The following is a 15,848-nucleotide window of genomic DNA, read 5'->3' on the forward strand; positions in this document are numbered from 1 at the left end:
TCAGGGCTTTGTTCAATCTGATCCTGAAACCCTCCAAGGACAGGGAACCCACAGCCCCTCTGGATCCACAAACCAATACTTTATTATTCTGGGAGTGGCATTTTCTCTTGTTTCTGTTGTTTTGGCTTCTGCCCACTGTCTCTTGTCCTTGTGCCATGCACCACAGTGAAGAGCCCAGATTTGTCCTCTCAATAACCCCCTCACACGAGGCTGTTGCCATCTCTTCTGTTGATTGAGCAAGTCCAATTCCCTCAGTTGTTTCTTACTTTGCAAGTGCTCCAGCCCCCAGGCTTGCTGGTGGCCTCAGCTGAAGTCTCTCCACCTTGCTGATGCCCTTTCCTGTGCTGGGGGCCCGGCACTGCTTGCTGTATCACGACGTGATGCAGGGAGCGCAGAGCAGAGGATCACTTCTCTTCGCCTCCTCACTGTGCCGCTGTTACACAGCCCAGGATGCTCCTGGCCTCTGCTTCTGCCAGGACACACTGGCTGCTCCTGCTCATCCTGCTGACCACCCGGAGCCCCAGTGCAGCACTCGGGTGCTCCCGGCCCTCTTAGCAGGGGCCTTGTATCCCTCTTTTTTATGTCATCCACAAGTTCGATGAGAGCATCTTTTGTAACCCTGAAACAAGCCTGGTAACAGCTGGCAGGGCAGACTCCATCACAGGTTCACACAGCACCTTCCTCAGTCCTTCTTCCCCTGCTCCGCCACCCACCCCTGCCCAGAGCACGGGCCAGGATCATCAGCGAGGTCTCCCAACCCCAATGTCTCCCGAGGGGAAGCCCGTGACAGACCTGAGGTCTTCAGCTGACTCGGTGGACATTCCTCCTCTCTTCTCCTCAGTGTTAGACCTTCCTTGTCTCCAGTGGGTCACGGGACAGAGCAGGACCTTCTGTGCCATTAGCCCCATCACCCGCTCTCTTCCATATATATTAATTACCCTGACCGATAAAAGCATCTGGAGACGGTTTGATCCCCCCTCCCTGGCTCCCTGGAGGAAGCGGCGGTGCCAGCGCCGCAGCGGGGCCGGTCGCCCGTGGGCTCTGTCGCGAGAGGGAGCTGCGGGCTCCGCAGCAGCAGGCACGGGCTGGTTTATGTAAGGGCAGTTCAGCAGGAGCGCATCTGCCTCTGGATGCGGGCTGTGGTTACACAACGCCGCCGGCGCAGCTCCCTGCTCGGGCCCACCCCGGGGATGTCTTCCTGCCGGGGTCCCGCTGCCGCGGGACGGCTCCAGGAGCGGCGTCCAGATCCCTCCCGCCTTTCTTCATCCACCTCGCTGTATCCCCGCATCCCCTCACTCATCCCGACCGGCCTGGGGCCTGCCTTGCTGCAGGGTGTCCCACTGGGCTGCAGGCTCAGAGCCCTCGGCTCCTCTGCAAGGGGACAGATGCCCCCTGACATGGGGGACCTGGGTCAGGGACTCCCTGGCACGGGGTACCTGGTTTTCTTTCAGAGACCTGGCATTGAGTCATAACCTTGCACAGCCAGGACGCGCTTCTCTCTGCTGCCTCTGCCTTGTGTCCTTGTCCAGCCCCTTGCCCACAGATCCTCCCAGACAGGCAGGTATGCGACCAACAGCAAGGAGCTCAGAGGGGTGCAGCCCAAACACCTGAGCCCCACTAACTCCCCACCCAGGAATAGTATTTGGGCTCTGCCTGAGCCCCAGGGCTCCTGTGGGTGCTGAGGGCTGAGAAATCATCCTTCTCTTCCAAGAGGTATCTGATGCTTTGGCCATCTGCTTGCAGCAGGTGAGGAATTGTGTTTTACTGCTCACATCTCAGCCAGTGGATTCATTGAGGGTCAGTCTTCAGCTGGGGTTTGGTCCCAATCTGATCTGCAACCTGAGGTGACCACTCATCCCATTTAGACATTGGCATGTATCAGACAGGGCACGAAAGCCTTGTTTGCTCTTTCTCCTTCATGTCCCAGGGACACTGGGAACTATCTCTTCCCATACAAGTTCTACTTTCTTTGTGCCAGAGTAGGTTCATCTCCCAAATGTCTGCAGATCTTCTGTTCCTCAGAGATGCAGAGGACATTCCCAAAGGTATTTCACTGTCTAGGAGGCCCCAGGCATTGCCTCTCAGCAGTTGAGAAATGCCAGCGATACTTTGATCTTCAGCAAAAATCCTCCTTAAGCTCTGGCTTTAGAGCACAGAATTGGAGACTTTTCCTGTGGAATATTTGTAGTCCTCAGCATGGGATGTCTGCAGTTTCCTGGGGTTCAGACAAGCACCCAGCCCCTTACCTGTTTTGAGTGACCTCACAGTGGGAACACGGGGGCAAATACCTGTCACCCACACTCGTCCCAGCTCAGACCCCCGCTATTGGCACTCTCTCTGTTATGGTCCCAACATCTCCCGCTTTCTTCTTTCTCTGACCAGTCTTGTAATAACAACTCTGAACCCAAAGCAAGTAGAGCTGCTTTGCACTGTGACCAAACCCACATCTCCTCCACTGAGTCTCTTCTCTGATTTTGTTTCCAAGTGACGAGGATGAGTTGAGGAAATCACTCTCGGAGCTGGTCGATGACAAATTCGGAGCCAGTGCAAAGAAAGTGACAAGGATTGTTGACAGCAGCAACCCCTTCCTGGACATCCCCCAAGCGCTGAACGCAGTCACCTACAAGCACGGTGTCCTCACCCGGAAAACCCACGCAGACATGGATGGGAAGAGAAGTATGTGTTCAGGGACGGGGGGGAGAGGTGCCCCAGGCAGTCCCAGAGCCTTGCCCTGGCTCTCCTGATGAAGGCATTTCCTCACTGCATCCCAGGCAACACAGGAGAGACCCATAAGTGCCAGGACACAGGGAAAGGAGGGTGTTTTGAGGCATTTGTAGATAGGGGTGTTTTCAGGAAGCTTCAGTCTTCCCTTCTCACTGCCAAGGAATCTAACACAGACAGACCTGGTCTTCTGTCCTGTTCATGGGCATAATCTCAAATCCCAGTCTCTGAACAATGGGGGAAGGCTGGTTCCTCAGCAGTTGTCCACTCCAGCCCTGACCTTGGGGACAGTTTGGCCTGCCAAGCTTTGCTCCTGTCCATGTCCTGCCATGTGCTGGCTGGGCAACAGAACACCCCATAGCTCTGCTACCAGCATCTGGCATTACAGGAAAGGTAAAGGTATTCGGGAACTGTTAACGAGCAGAGATTAATTAAACATTGGGTAATTCCTTTTGCTAATTGATATGATTGTCCCAGTCATTGCAGCTGATTAGAAAGTCTTGAGTAGAGATTACCACCAAAAGCCTCCCTTGCTTCCAGCACCTTCTTAATAGCCATGCTTGGAGGATCAGCTGTCTTGTGGTGATGGCTCCCCTGATGGCTCCCCTCACCTCCCACCCCTTTCCAGCTTCTGCCAAGCTCTCTGTCCCAGGTGCATCGAGATGGTAATGCTCCCTCCTCAGGGGAACAGAAGCTGCCTTATCCGGGGTACAGCTGCTCAATTCCAAGCAGAGGAGCTCATGGAATGTCTCTGCTCTCCAAGCATTTAGTCCACGGAGCATGAACCTGGGTTTGGAGGAGCAGAGACTTCCTGCAGGTGTCCACTGTACCAGTTCACATCTGCTCTGACCTGCTTGTGTTCATGCTGGGAGGCTGCAGAGCCCTCAAACACCTGTCCCAGTAGACAAACCACTCATGAGCAATATCCTGGAGGTGTGGGAGCTGTGGGCCTCAGTCAGTGCCTGTGGTAGGTCAGGAGAAGAGTTGGGTTTGCCTGGAAGGTCAAGCAGTGCTGGCAGACATGTACAATTAAAAATCCTTCCTTTTTTAGCTCCCAGAGGAAGAAGAGGTTGGAAGAAATTTTATGCTGTGCTCAAAGGGACCGTCCTTTATTTACAAAAGGTAACCACGGGGAACTCTCCCCTTTGCTGTCTCCTGCTGTCTCCAAAGCAGTCATGCAGTCACATATCCAAGTAGAGGTGAATCCATGTCCTAACCCATGTGTGGACATCGACAGAGCTCCTCCAGAGACCCAGAGCTGGAGGATGATCTCATCTTTGGTGGTGGTGTTCATGCTAAGGGCACTATTCCCACCTTAAAGGGAACCCTGGAGGAAGAAGTATGAAAGAGGAAACACAAATTTCTGCAGAAGTATCCCAGCAAGTAGGAGCTATTGGGGAGGATGAATGAACAGATGATGTGGAATAGGTGAAGTAGGATGTTGGTAAGAAATGAAATAGGAAGGTGAAGAGGTGGAGCATCTGACCAGTCTTATCCTGCCTATTGTTTTATTTGCTGGCATAGATCTGATTATGCACAGCTTTATTGAGTCTGGCATAGGAAGCCAGCTGATGTAATCTTTTTGGGTTTCACTTAAGCTTTTGATACTGTCTCTCACAGGATCCTTCTGGACAGAATGTCCAAGCACACAGCTGGACAGAAACATCATGTGGTGGGTGAGCAGTGGCTCACGGGTTGGGCACAAAGGGTGACAGTGACTGGGGTGACATCAGACTGGTGATCTGTCACTAGTGGGATTCCACAGGGCTCCATCCTCGGCCCTGTGCTCTTCAACATCTTCACAAATGCCTTGGACACAGGACTCAAGGGAACATGGAGTAAGTCTGCAGACAATACTAAACTGAGAGGAGCTGTTGACTCCCTCAAAGGCAGAGGCCCTGCAGAGAGACCCCGACAGATGAGAGGCCTGGGCAATCATCGACTGTATGAAGTTTAACAAAGACAGTGCTGGGTTCTGCAATCCTGGATGTACAGACTGGGGAATGAGAGGCTGGAGAGCAGCTGTGGAAGGGGACCTGGGAGTCCTGGTTGATGACCAGTTGAATATGAGTCAGCAGTGCCCTGGCAGCCAGGAGGGACATCTGTGCCCTGGGAACATCAAGCCCAGCATTTGGATAAAGCTCTCAGGCACAGGGTGGGATTGTCAGGGTGTCCTGTGTAGGGACAGGAGTTGGAGTTGATGATCTCTGTGGGTCCCTTCCAGCTCAGAAGGTTCTGTGATTCCATGGTTCTATGCTTAAAGTTCATGTTCTTCGGGACCTCGATGACTTGGGTCCTTCCATGGGCTGTCAAGTGACACTTTCTGCCTCTCTTCATCTCTGTTCATCATGTAGCCACCTCCAGTCAACACAAGTGTAATTCCCAGGTCCTCTTGGGACACAAAGTCACCATGGAATAGCTTGCCTGAATGCTCTAGCATTCAGCTCTCTGGCACTTGGATGCTTGGAAGATTTGCTGGAAACCCTTTTCTGAAGGAAAAATCCAAGTGGATAGGGGCTCACTTGAATGTCATTGTGAGCCAGCCCAGGAGGCCAAATGTCTGTTCATCATCAACAGCATAACCCACTGAACCAGGTCTGAACTACCTGAGCAGCACACGCTGTGCAGTAACCCATTGAACTCACCTTGCTGGAGCAGCACTCTCCGTGGGTAGATGCTCCTGCATATTGCAGCATTATCTCCACAGCAATGAGAGTAAACAAACACTGGATTATATAAGAGAGGTAGAAAGATCCTCAGGGCAGCATGGAATTATGACTCAGAGCTCGTAGCATACCACAGTGGCTCTCGTGTTTCGCCAGGTCCTATGGCACATGTCAAAAGGCAGCAGAAGTCTGGCAGCAGTGGATCCTAACTCCCAGCGTGGGTTGGTCTTAGCCCAGTGGTGTTTTCACAGCTGTGCCACTCTCTCCTGCAGCAGAGGGAAGCTGCAGCACCCAGGAGAGCCCAGATCTCCTCCAGCCCTCTAAGTGTGGTGTTCTTCAAGCCAGCAGCACTCTTCTCACGCCTCAATCCTTGTCTCATTACACATCTTCACAGGGAGCCCACCAGAGTCCTCATGCTGACCCAGGGGTTATACATGAGGATTTAACTTGTACAGTTACCATCAACATTTAATTGCATGACACTTTTTCTGGGGGAAAAAAAAAAAAAAAAAGACATTTCAACTATCACAGAACCAAAATGAATTTTCCACCAAGGACTTCTCTTGGGAGGAGTCTGCTGAGGGGCATATAAATTGGGAATGAAATATACTTTCAGGATGGAATTTTCTTCCCTGGCAGCAGAAGGAGCCATGAAGCCAACACTGAGTGTCATCGCTGCTGCTGGGGCAGAGGGCTTGGGGGCTCTTTGCTGAACAAGGCTTGCAGCAGTAACCATTCATTAACAGAGGTCATTATGTTTGTCCGAGGTGTTTAGGATTTAAAAAGAGCAAGGATGAGGATGACGTGGCAGTGAGGAGATCAATGTTCTTATCTCAAAGACCTTCAGGATTGAATGGTTCAGAGACCGAGGGCTTTCTTTAAGGACAAGGTCTGAAGAAGCAAAACAGCCAAGATTTGGCTGGGTTATGAAAGTGTCAGATAAATAAGAGCCATGACTGATGTGTAATTAGCAGGAGGGATCAGAACTGCCAAGGATGCCCCAAGGAAGTAGCATTTGGAACAACAACAAAAATAAACCAAAGGAATGTTTGGGCAAAGGATTTGGGCAAAGAGGGGTTTCTTACTCGTGAGCTGCTGCCAGACTGTATTATAGTCCTCTCCAGGGAATTCCTTGGGCTTGGCTTGGCTGTAGACAGTGTCTTATCAGGCTTGCAGAGACAGGACAGAAGGATGAGAACATGAAGACAAAGTCCTTGCCCTGTCACTTGCAAACATTCCCAGCACCACAACAGAGAGTGGATAAACATCCACCTGCCCCGTGGATCCTTTTCTTGCCTGTGGGGTGGTTTGCAGAACAAAGGAGTTGCACAATACAGGAAGGAAGTGCTGTGCCAGCCTCACAAGCTCTCAGTGGAAGACAACTGCAGATAAACATAAGGTAGAACCTGGCTTGAGCATAAATCACTGGGAAAAGGTTTTCTGATGTGAAGATAGAGGAGAAAGTACCTGCTTCCAGAACCACCTGATGTCGTGGAGCACAGGTTCAGCCTGTGCCACTTTTCTGCTCAGACCAAATTAAGGATCTAGGCTTTAATAGTAAATTCACAGAAGTTGAACAGAGAACTCCGTTTGGTTTTGAGGAGCAAGTTGGGTATAAATAAGACTGAGAGGTAGAGGGAAGGAGGAGGAAAGAAGGCCATGGTAGGTAGATGGTAGATGTATAGAAAGGAGGAATGGCCAGACACAGAGAGAGGTGGACATAGCACAGGCAGAAGGGTGGGTGGGCAGGCAGAAGTTGGTCTGAAGCAGTTCAGGCAGCAGCCATAAACCTGCTAATGAGGAGATGTCACATGTCATTGACTTGCTGGTGTTAATTGCTGGATCAGCATGTTCCAGCACAGTCTGCTGAAGCAATTGCTTGATCCCCTAAAGGGATGCAGCAGAGTCTTGAGGAAGAAATGCAGGCTTGGGAGCAGGGCACACCTCTCATGTGCACTAATCTGCTCTGGGCACTGACTCACTCCATGGCCTTTGGCAACTTACTTCACCTCTGTGAAATGGGGATAATAACCCTTAATCACCACACTTAGAGGGGGGTTAAGAGAAATGATGGGGAGCTATAAAGCATGAGGTGCTTTTATACAGAAGTGCTGGAAAGGGTGCAGGTCTTCCCACAGGTTCTGCCCCCAGCCAGGAAGGGGCTCCCAGTGAAGCCCTGAGCCACAGGTGCTATCCCATGCAGGCAGGCCTTTGCCAAGAACTCCTGACTAGACTGAAGAGGGCACAGGGGTTCATTTTCCTAATTAAATGGTTTGTTTAGCCTGGTAGATGTAAGACAAAGAAAAGAAAGAAGAGGAAAAGCCACTCACAAGCCAGAGCAGGAGGAATATCTGTCGCTCCATGTCCAAATTCCCAGCACTGCCCAGGGCTGGTTCTGAGGCCAGAGGAGAGGGCAGCAGAACTGATACACTGGGCTCTTCCACTCCATCCAGGTGCCCTACAAAGGCAGGCACAAGAGGTAGTATTTTCTTGGCAAAACAAGCCTTGACAGGGGTGGGCAGCACGGGACAGTGACCCAAAGGCACCAGGATCTCCCAGCATTATCAGCCATACATGCCATTGTGACTACCAGGCATAGGGATGAGCCTGCTGGAAGAGCCATCCCAAGCAGGGAGCCTCCAGCACTGTTCACTCCTGCAAACAGCAAGGCAGAAGGGAGAGAGAACCTGCTTCCTTCAACCTCACGTTGATTTACTGGGCCCAGCATTAGAAAAAGAAGATTTGATTTTTTTTCTTACACCAACATGGATGCCTGAGAGCCTGAAATCCATGGAGGCAATACTTGATGATTCCATTCAAGATGAGGATCTGCATTAGTCAAAGCATGCAGCAGCTGTGGCAGTTTCCTCTTGTCACACACCATTAAGCAGGGCTATTTTGCACTGTATTTTCAGAAAGCTTATTTTGGAATAAGAGCTCATGGGCAGCACAGTCGGATTTATTCAAATCCAGAGAGCTTCAGCCTCGAAAAAATATCCCAAATTGAAGTCTCTCTACAATACATGAGGCCTGAGCAGCAATGTCTTCCTCAAGCAAATATTTCTCTTACAGTGGGGTAACACATTAGGTCTTCACAAGGCAAAGCATTTGTTTTTCTTTGCAAAAGGGCTGATGGCCCACCCCGCTGGCTACTGAAATCACCATGATGGTGAGGTCATCTGTACTGCCCACCTGAGTGTCTCCCTGAACACAGGATGCCTGTAGCAGCCAGCCTTCCTCTGCTGAAAAGCCAGGGCTTTTCTTTGGGATTCACCATCCCAGGAACCTGTGCCAGACATTTGTGTGTGGGCCCATGGCATTTCTTTTTGTACCAGGCCAAGTTTCATATGATGATGAGCACAGTAGGATAACCACTGTCCTGGGTGGGATGATTGCTTTGAAAAATGAGAGAAGAAAGGCTTCAGAAGCTTATTTCCCACCAGGAGCAAGAGTCTGGGTGAGCCACCTCCTTGGGCTGGGGAGTGCTGGTCCTCAGTGCTCTGAAGAGCAGCAGAGGGGAAATCTTTCTGACCCTACAGCAGAGAGCAGCCTCCCTGACCACGGTGACCATCCCAGAGGCTGCAGCACAGCTTTTCCCTGAATGGCTGCATTAGTACCACTGGCACACGGGAAACAGAAAATAATCTTTTTGCAAATCTGCACAACAGACCAAGTTCTAGCTTGGGAGCTAAGGAAGGCTTGGGACATACAGACCATCATCACCAGGCAGAGCTGCCCTGGTGCTGACAGCCAAGGGCAGTCAAGGAAAGCAAAATATAGAGTGCATTAATCCTGTAGTACTGTAATCATCAGGGCAAGGCAGGGCCTTCCAGGGACACCCTGTCCTGGCATGGCCTCTAACACGGCTGGGCTGGTGGTTTGCTTTAGCCAGGGCCAGGTTCTTTTACATCACCTATCCATTCATCCATCTGTCCATCCTTCCCATCCCACTGTCTGACTGGTTGAGCTGGCAAGGGTGCGGAGTGGGAGGCAGGATATTGCGTTAGGTCACTGGGAAGGTGAAAGGGTAAACACAGGATTGACTGAACTGTTTTTCCTTAAAAGTGCTGTGTCAAGATCATCATTTCAGAATCCCATGTTGGGTATTTTCTACCTTTTTATAGAATATAAACATACATAGTTACTGCTACATTCCTTACTTGTGTGAAGTTGTCCTTCAGCAGAGAAAGTAAAGCAGGAATACAGGGAATGCTGCTGCAGTTTGCAAGTGCCAGTCTAATGAATTACAGGGGAGACCATACCAAGGGAGCACATGGACTAAAGGGAGACCAAACCTGGTTCAGGGGGACCACACTCAGACCAGCAACTGCCCACCAGGCCCCACACCTGTTCATAGGTGCACTGCTTGCAGGGATGCTGCTGTTCCAGGGCTACTACCTTCCTCCACACAAAGCTGTAGTGATAGGGCAAGGAGCAATGGGTTTAAACTGAAAGAGGAGAAATTTAGGTAGATATACAGAAAAAATTCTTCCCTGTGAGGGTGGTGAGGCCCTGGCACAGGTTGCCCAAAGAAGCTGTGGCTGCCCCTGGAAGTGTCCAAGGCCAGGCTGGACAGGGCTTGGAGCAACCTGGGGTAGTGGAAGGTGTCTGTGCCCATGGCAGGGGGTTGGAATGAGATGAGCTTTGGGGTCCCTTCCAACCCAAACTGTTCTATGAGTCTGGGAAGCTGCAGCACCAGGGCAGGTGCTCGTTGATATCCACTGTCCATCGGGAGTTGCATCCCAGTTTGAGCTCTGCACTGTGGGGGAAGCTCTGCAGAAACCTGGCCCTGCCTTGTGCCTCCCCACAAAGCCTCAGGCGTGTGCTGTGTTAGAAATAACTATTGATAATTATGTTTAAAACTTTCATCTCCTTCTTTACATCTTCCCAGTGAACTTAATGATGGAAGCAGTTGCCAGATGTTAATTATTATCATTATCAGCTCCTAGCATTTACTGTACAAAGCAGTGCTTTTCCTGGTCTCGGCACTCTGTGATTATAGCGCGGGGAGAAAGGCAGGTTCATTAAAGCAGCCCGCAAATGTTAGTGTTGTCATTATCCAATTAACGTTCCTCTTCACAGGATGAATATAAACCTGACAAAGACCTCTCTGAAGTGGATCTGAAAAACGCCATCCGTGTGCACCACGCCTTAGCCACAAAAGCCTCTGACTACAGCAAGAAGTCCAACGTGCTCAAGCTGAAGACAGCTGACTGGAGAGTCTTCCTCTTCCAGGCCCCGTGAGTCCCAGCCCTTCCCGCAGGGCCTGGATGGGCAGCCTGACCTCCAGCCCCTGCCGGACTCCCTCTGACCTTGCCACATCAGCTCATGCATTGGGGGGCACACTGGGGGGGGGAGGAAGGGGCTGAGGGTGATTTCTGCAGGGCTGTGCAAAGGATTGGGTCATAGGTCACAGTTTCTTGGAAGCTTTGTGCCAGTCCTTGCGGTCCTTCCCAGCTGTCACCAAGACAGGCTGAGCAGGATGGGCTGGGATGTACAGGGTTGAGTGAAAGGGCTCCTCTTGCTGACTTCTGTTGGCGTATTGTGGAAGGGAGAACATCTGTGTGGTGCAGATGATGATTCTGCTTGTCAGCTTTGGATGGGGAAACTGTCTAAAGCTCCTTAAAGGAGTCTCCCCAGCCAGGGTAGATGTTTTATCTTAGTCCATTGGTGAGGAATGTTATGGTGTTAATAAGTGTCAAGTGTGATGGAGTCATCTTCTGTCTCACGTTTTCCATGTCTTCTGCTGAGAGAGGTGGCATTGTCTGTAGGCGGGGCTGGGGTACTAACGTCAAGTTAAAACTTCACATCTGAATTTGTGCAACAAAAACCTGCTTGAAGGCTTGGGGGAGCAGTGTTTGAACAGATTTGGTCAGGGACCCTGGGCAATGTCTCACAAATGACATAAATGAGGGGTCCATCCTGCTCTGGGGACCTCTGTTGTGTGGCTCTCACTCTCCAAAGGGTGGGACATCCTTGGCCCTGGCTTCTCCACAGCTCCTTGGGAATACAACCAGAGCTGATGAAGAAGGCAGGGCTGCCCAGGCTTTGAGAGGCAGACAGCAGCCTCATTAGGGCACCGTAGAGGAGCCAGTTAGACAGAACCCAGCACAGAAAGTGCATCGAAGTGAGGCCCTCCTGAGCATGTGTGTCTCTAGGGCCGTTGTCAGCTGGCTGGGCCTGGTTCAAGAGCATTTGCAGACTCTCTCTCTCTTCGCCCCTCCTCCATAACAGAAGTAAGGAAGAAATGCTCTCCTGGATCCTGCGAATCAACCTTGTTGCTGCCATTTTCTCTGCTCCAGCCTTCCCAGCTGCAATCTGCTCCATGAAGAAGTTCTGCCGCCCGCTCCTGCCTTCATCCATGACCAAGCTGTGCCAGGTAACGTGTGAGAGAAGGAGTGGTGGAGGGGTGCCCAGTGCTCAGCAAGCCCTTCAGCTCAGGCTGAGTTCATCTGCAGGTCCTGCTGTTCCTGCCTGATGGACACCCTCAGGTGCTCAGAGCAGGAACAGGGGAGTGGAGTGGGCAGCTTGGACAGAGGTGGAAAATCCTGGTGTCTGGCTAGTGCTTCTTTTGCAATGGCTATAAGCAGCCCTATGCACACACCTGCCTGTGTGGCTGTTGGTTCTGGCTTGTCTATTGCTCTTTGCCCATCACATCCCAGCACCTTCCTGTTGCCAGAGTTGAAAGAGCTGAACAGCTCCAGAGTTGATGCTGCAGAGCCCAACAGCCCAGGTTTGGTTTATACCATGGCACCCTCATGTTTCTGGAGCTCAAAAGCCACAGACAAAAGGGATGTCTGAGCTCCAGTCAGTAGGGAAGGTTTTCTGGAAACAAGAGGGCACCAGGCTCAGCTAATCAAGAGCAGCTGCCATCCAAAGAGTAGCTTTTGCTTCCCTGTCCAGGGAAGGCCCAACATGCCTTAGCACTTCCAAAAGTAGGGACACACTGCCACTGTCCCCCAGCAAAGGGGAGGACAGCCTGAAATGCCAGGGTGGAGATACAGCTCCTGTCTGCTGAGACAGACTGTGGCCAGATGTCACCTTTGTCAGAGCCCAGATGGGGAGGGTACTTCTATCTCCAAAAAGAGCAGGATGAGCAGCTCTTGGGACAGTGCTGCTTCTGCCTGGCTGTTACAGGATGCACGTTACAGGAGCATTTTGTGCTTATGATGCCAAAGATGCCTTGGTGCCAAAGAAATCCACTCTTGGCACTGGAGATACCCGAGTTTTGCTCTCACTCCAATACCTGTGTTTGAGCTGCTCCTTATCAGATGAATTTGCGAGTGCACAGCGTACCTTTGGCTCCAGCACAGTAGCTGAGTTTGCACCCTTGCAGAGAGAGCTCCCCTAGCCACAGGCAGGCGGAGCACTTGGGTGCTGCACTCCCACGTTTTAATACCTGACACGCTTCTCTCGGCAGGAGGAACAGCTGAGGTCTCATGAAAATAAAATGAAGCAGATTGCAGACGAATTAGCAGAGCATAAATTACATCCTGTAGAGAAGAGCCTCAAGTCAAAAGAGGCTGAGGAATACAGGCTCAAAGAACATTACCTAATATTTGAGGTAAAGGAACTTTCATCTTTTCTGTGATAAATGGTATTTTGGCTGATTAAGGAGAACAGAACTCTAGAGGGGGTGCTGTGAGTCTGGGAGAGCGTGAAAGGAGAGAGAAGGACAAGGGCTCCCAAGCTGGATGGGTGTCTTGGGGCAGCAACAAGCCTCACTGTTTTGCACTGAAGCTAAAAACAGAAATAAGAAACATTTCCTTCCCTCTGTGATTTCTAACCAGAGGAGGGGAAAACTGACAAGAGAAAGAAAGTCTTCCTTTGCTGTGCCAAATTTTGACATTTCCTCAGGTCCCAAGTAAGAGAGTGGTTCAGTTCTCAGGGTGCCGCAGTCTTTTTCAGCAACATCAACAAAAAGCAAAGGGAATCCCTGGGACAATTAATCTTGTTTTGCTGCAACCATTTTTGTAAACAAAGCCAAACCCAGCGTTACAGCTGATTACAGACCCTTTGAGGATGCATGTAAATAAGTTTTAACTCTCTGTAAAGTATAAGAAGTGTTCAATTGTGGGAGAAATGGGATATTTTGTTCCAGTGAGAGTTGAGCAGATGGTGTGGTTCCTGTCACATAGGTGTCAGTGGGAAGGGACTGCTGGAGGCCTCTAGACTGGCTTCCAGCAGGAACTTGGATTATTCCTAGTCTTATTCCCAGACTGAGTGTGCCAGTTAGTGGCCGAGCCTCAAAATCTCTAAGGATGGAAATGTCCCACCTTCCTCATGCCAGGGCTGCACCATCCTTTTGTGTAACACCCAGCCTTACTCTCCAAAGCCACAGCTCCCAGCTGCTGCTTCCCTTGTCTTTGTACCAACCTTTCAAACAGTTGCTGCTGCCTCCCCTTTTCCAGCATCTGGTTTCGGATGCCTGCAGAGAAGTCTCTATCTGAACTTTTCTCTGGACTGCCTTTTCAGTCTTCAAGGAGAAGTTGGCACTTCCAGGGCATAATTCATCTCATCTGTCTTATGAGATGTGCTCCAGAAATGCTTGTTTCTTTGTGCTGACAAAGAAGCCAGCACAGGCTGCCTCTGAGATGTTAAGAGAAAGGATAGGTATTACACAAGTCCTCAAAAAGATCCCATCTAGCCCTGGAATAAAGGATCCAGGCAGAGAGGATGCCTCCCTTTATGCTGTGCTCTGTGAGGAGCAATGGGGGCACAACTCAGCAGCAATAACTGAACCACTGGATGGAAACAATGACAAGCAAAAGTATTTGAACCAATCAAGGGGAGCTCCTAAATCAGGAAGCAGCAGATCTGTTGATCTCATTTTGCCCCCAGTATCCTCTTTATACAATCACCATGGCAGCCAAGACCTGCAAAAGCAACTGGAGAGTCCCACACACACCCACACACACCTTTCTCCTCAGACCTTCGAACAATCAGTCTTTTGCACTTTTGACCAGGCACTGTGCTGCAGTTAAATCTGTGGGGTCTGATTAGTGGGATGCTGATGGTATAGGATGGGTTTTCCTGCAGCAGCAGATGGAATTGTTTCTGCTTGCCACACACACCATGGCCTGTCCCTGTTCCCAGGCTCTCTGTTCCCTCTTTCCCTGCAGAAGAGCCGCTATGAAACGTACATCAACCTGCTGTGCATGAAGATAAAAGTGGGGACAGATGACCTGGAGAGGATTGAGACCAGTTTCTTCAAGGTGGAAGCCGACGACATTGCTTTGCGGAAGACGCATTCCAGCCCTTCCTTGAGCCAAGGGCACATGTCCCTCAGCTGTAAGGCAGAAAAGGACATTTTAGAGCAGAACACTTAACAAGGAACATGTGCACGGGGGGATGAACCGGCGATGCTCTGCGCTCCTGGACTTAGATTGATGAGCACAATTTTACTTAGGAAATTATACGAGCAAAACTATAGACATGTATGACATGGGGATTGCTCTAGTGAAAGAAATCAAAGAAGCTTTAGTTGACACTCTCTGACAATGCTCTGGCATTTCAGCATCATCTCTTCTTCATTCCCAACTGCACCAGTGGCTTTTCTTTCCCTCCTGCTGCAGCCTGCACAACAAAGGGATATGCTGGTTCTTCAAGGGCTGGGTCACTCTTTCCTCCACCAGCCCTGTCTCTCCTCCTTCCCTCCCTGGAGTCCCCAGCGGTTCATGGTCACAGTCCCCGGCAGCGCAGGAAACTCAGCCGAGACGCCGGTCTGTGGCACCACCAGCGCTCCCAGAGAAGGGCACAGGGTGGCAGGGGCACGTCCCTGCCCCGAGGGGAGCACGGCACGACAGGACGGGTGTCATGAGCTGGTCACCGCCCGGGCAAGAGGCGTCTTCAGCACGGCACGTGGGAACGTCACCTGCCCGCGGCAGGAGAAGCCTGAAGTGCCCTCTGTCACCTTATCCTTTTTATATATATATATATATACATATAAATAAATATAAATAAATATATATATATAAGGAAACTTTAACGTGGGTTTTTAACCTCAGTGTGCAAGTGAAGGCAAGCTGCCTGGGGAAGACACTAGGGATGTGGAGGGTCTGACCAGCCCACCAGGATGTTCTGAAAAAATGGAGTAGCTACGTACCTTTTTTTTCTTTTTCTCCTTTTTTTTACTCGAATGGAAATCCCACCTGGCTTTGCTGTGAAACATCGCTCTCCTGTTCCTGCTTATTCAGACAAACTGCCCAAGCAGCTGCTAATTTGGCAACCACGGGATCCACCACTCTGGGTTCGAGGCACAACTGGAGCCGTGCGCAAGCTCCAGTGGAACCTTTGTGTGCAGGAGTGATGCCACCTGCCCGTCCCTGCTGTACTCCTCCATCCTGCGATGCACATGCTGTACTCTTTTAAGTGGGAATTGTGTTTCTGTTCCTTTCTGCTGTCTGTGGTCCAATGATTTACTGTTGTGCTGAAGTGATTCCTCTGCATTTCCATGCCATG

General features: G+C 50.7%; 1 protein-coding gene across 1 annotated transcript in view; it reads left to right on the top strand.

Moving 5' to 3' along the window:
* The window catches only part of PSD2 (pleckstrin and Sec7 domain containing 2), a 45,743-nt gene extending 30,467 nt beyond the window's left edge, over positions 1-15,276 (top strand). Inside the window, exons 9-14 of the mRNA XM_069028789.1 lie at positions 2,486-2,676; positions 3,773-3,843; positions 10,470-10,627; positions 11,622-11,766; positions 12,808-12,951; positions 14,510-15,276. Coding sequence (XP_068884890.1) covers positions 2,486-2,676; positions 3,773-3,843; positions 10,470-10,627; positions 11,622-11,766; positions 12,808-12,951; positions 14,510-14,716 — 916 coding nt within the window. The 3' untranslated portion in view covers positions 14,717-15,276. The remainder of the gene's footprint in view (positions 1-2,485; positions 2,677-3,772; positions 3,844-10,469; positions 10,628-11,621; positions 11,767-12,807; positions 12,952-14,509) is intronic.
* Positions 15,277-15,848: the final 572 nt, after the last annotated feature.

This window comes from Aphelocoma coerulescens, chromosome 13 (genome assembly GCF_041296385.1).
Source record: "Aphelocoma coerulescens isolate FSJ_1873_10779 chromosome 13, UR_Acoe_1.0, whole genome shotgun sequence".
Classification (NCBI taxonomy): Eukaryota; Metazoa; Chordata; class Aves; order Passeriformes; family Corvidae; genus Aphelocoma; species Aphelocoma coerulescens.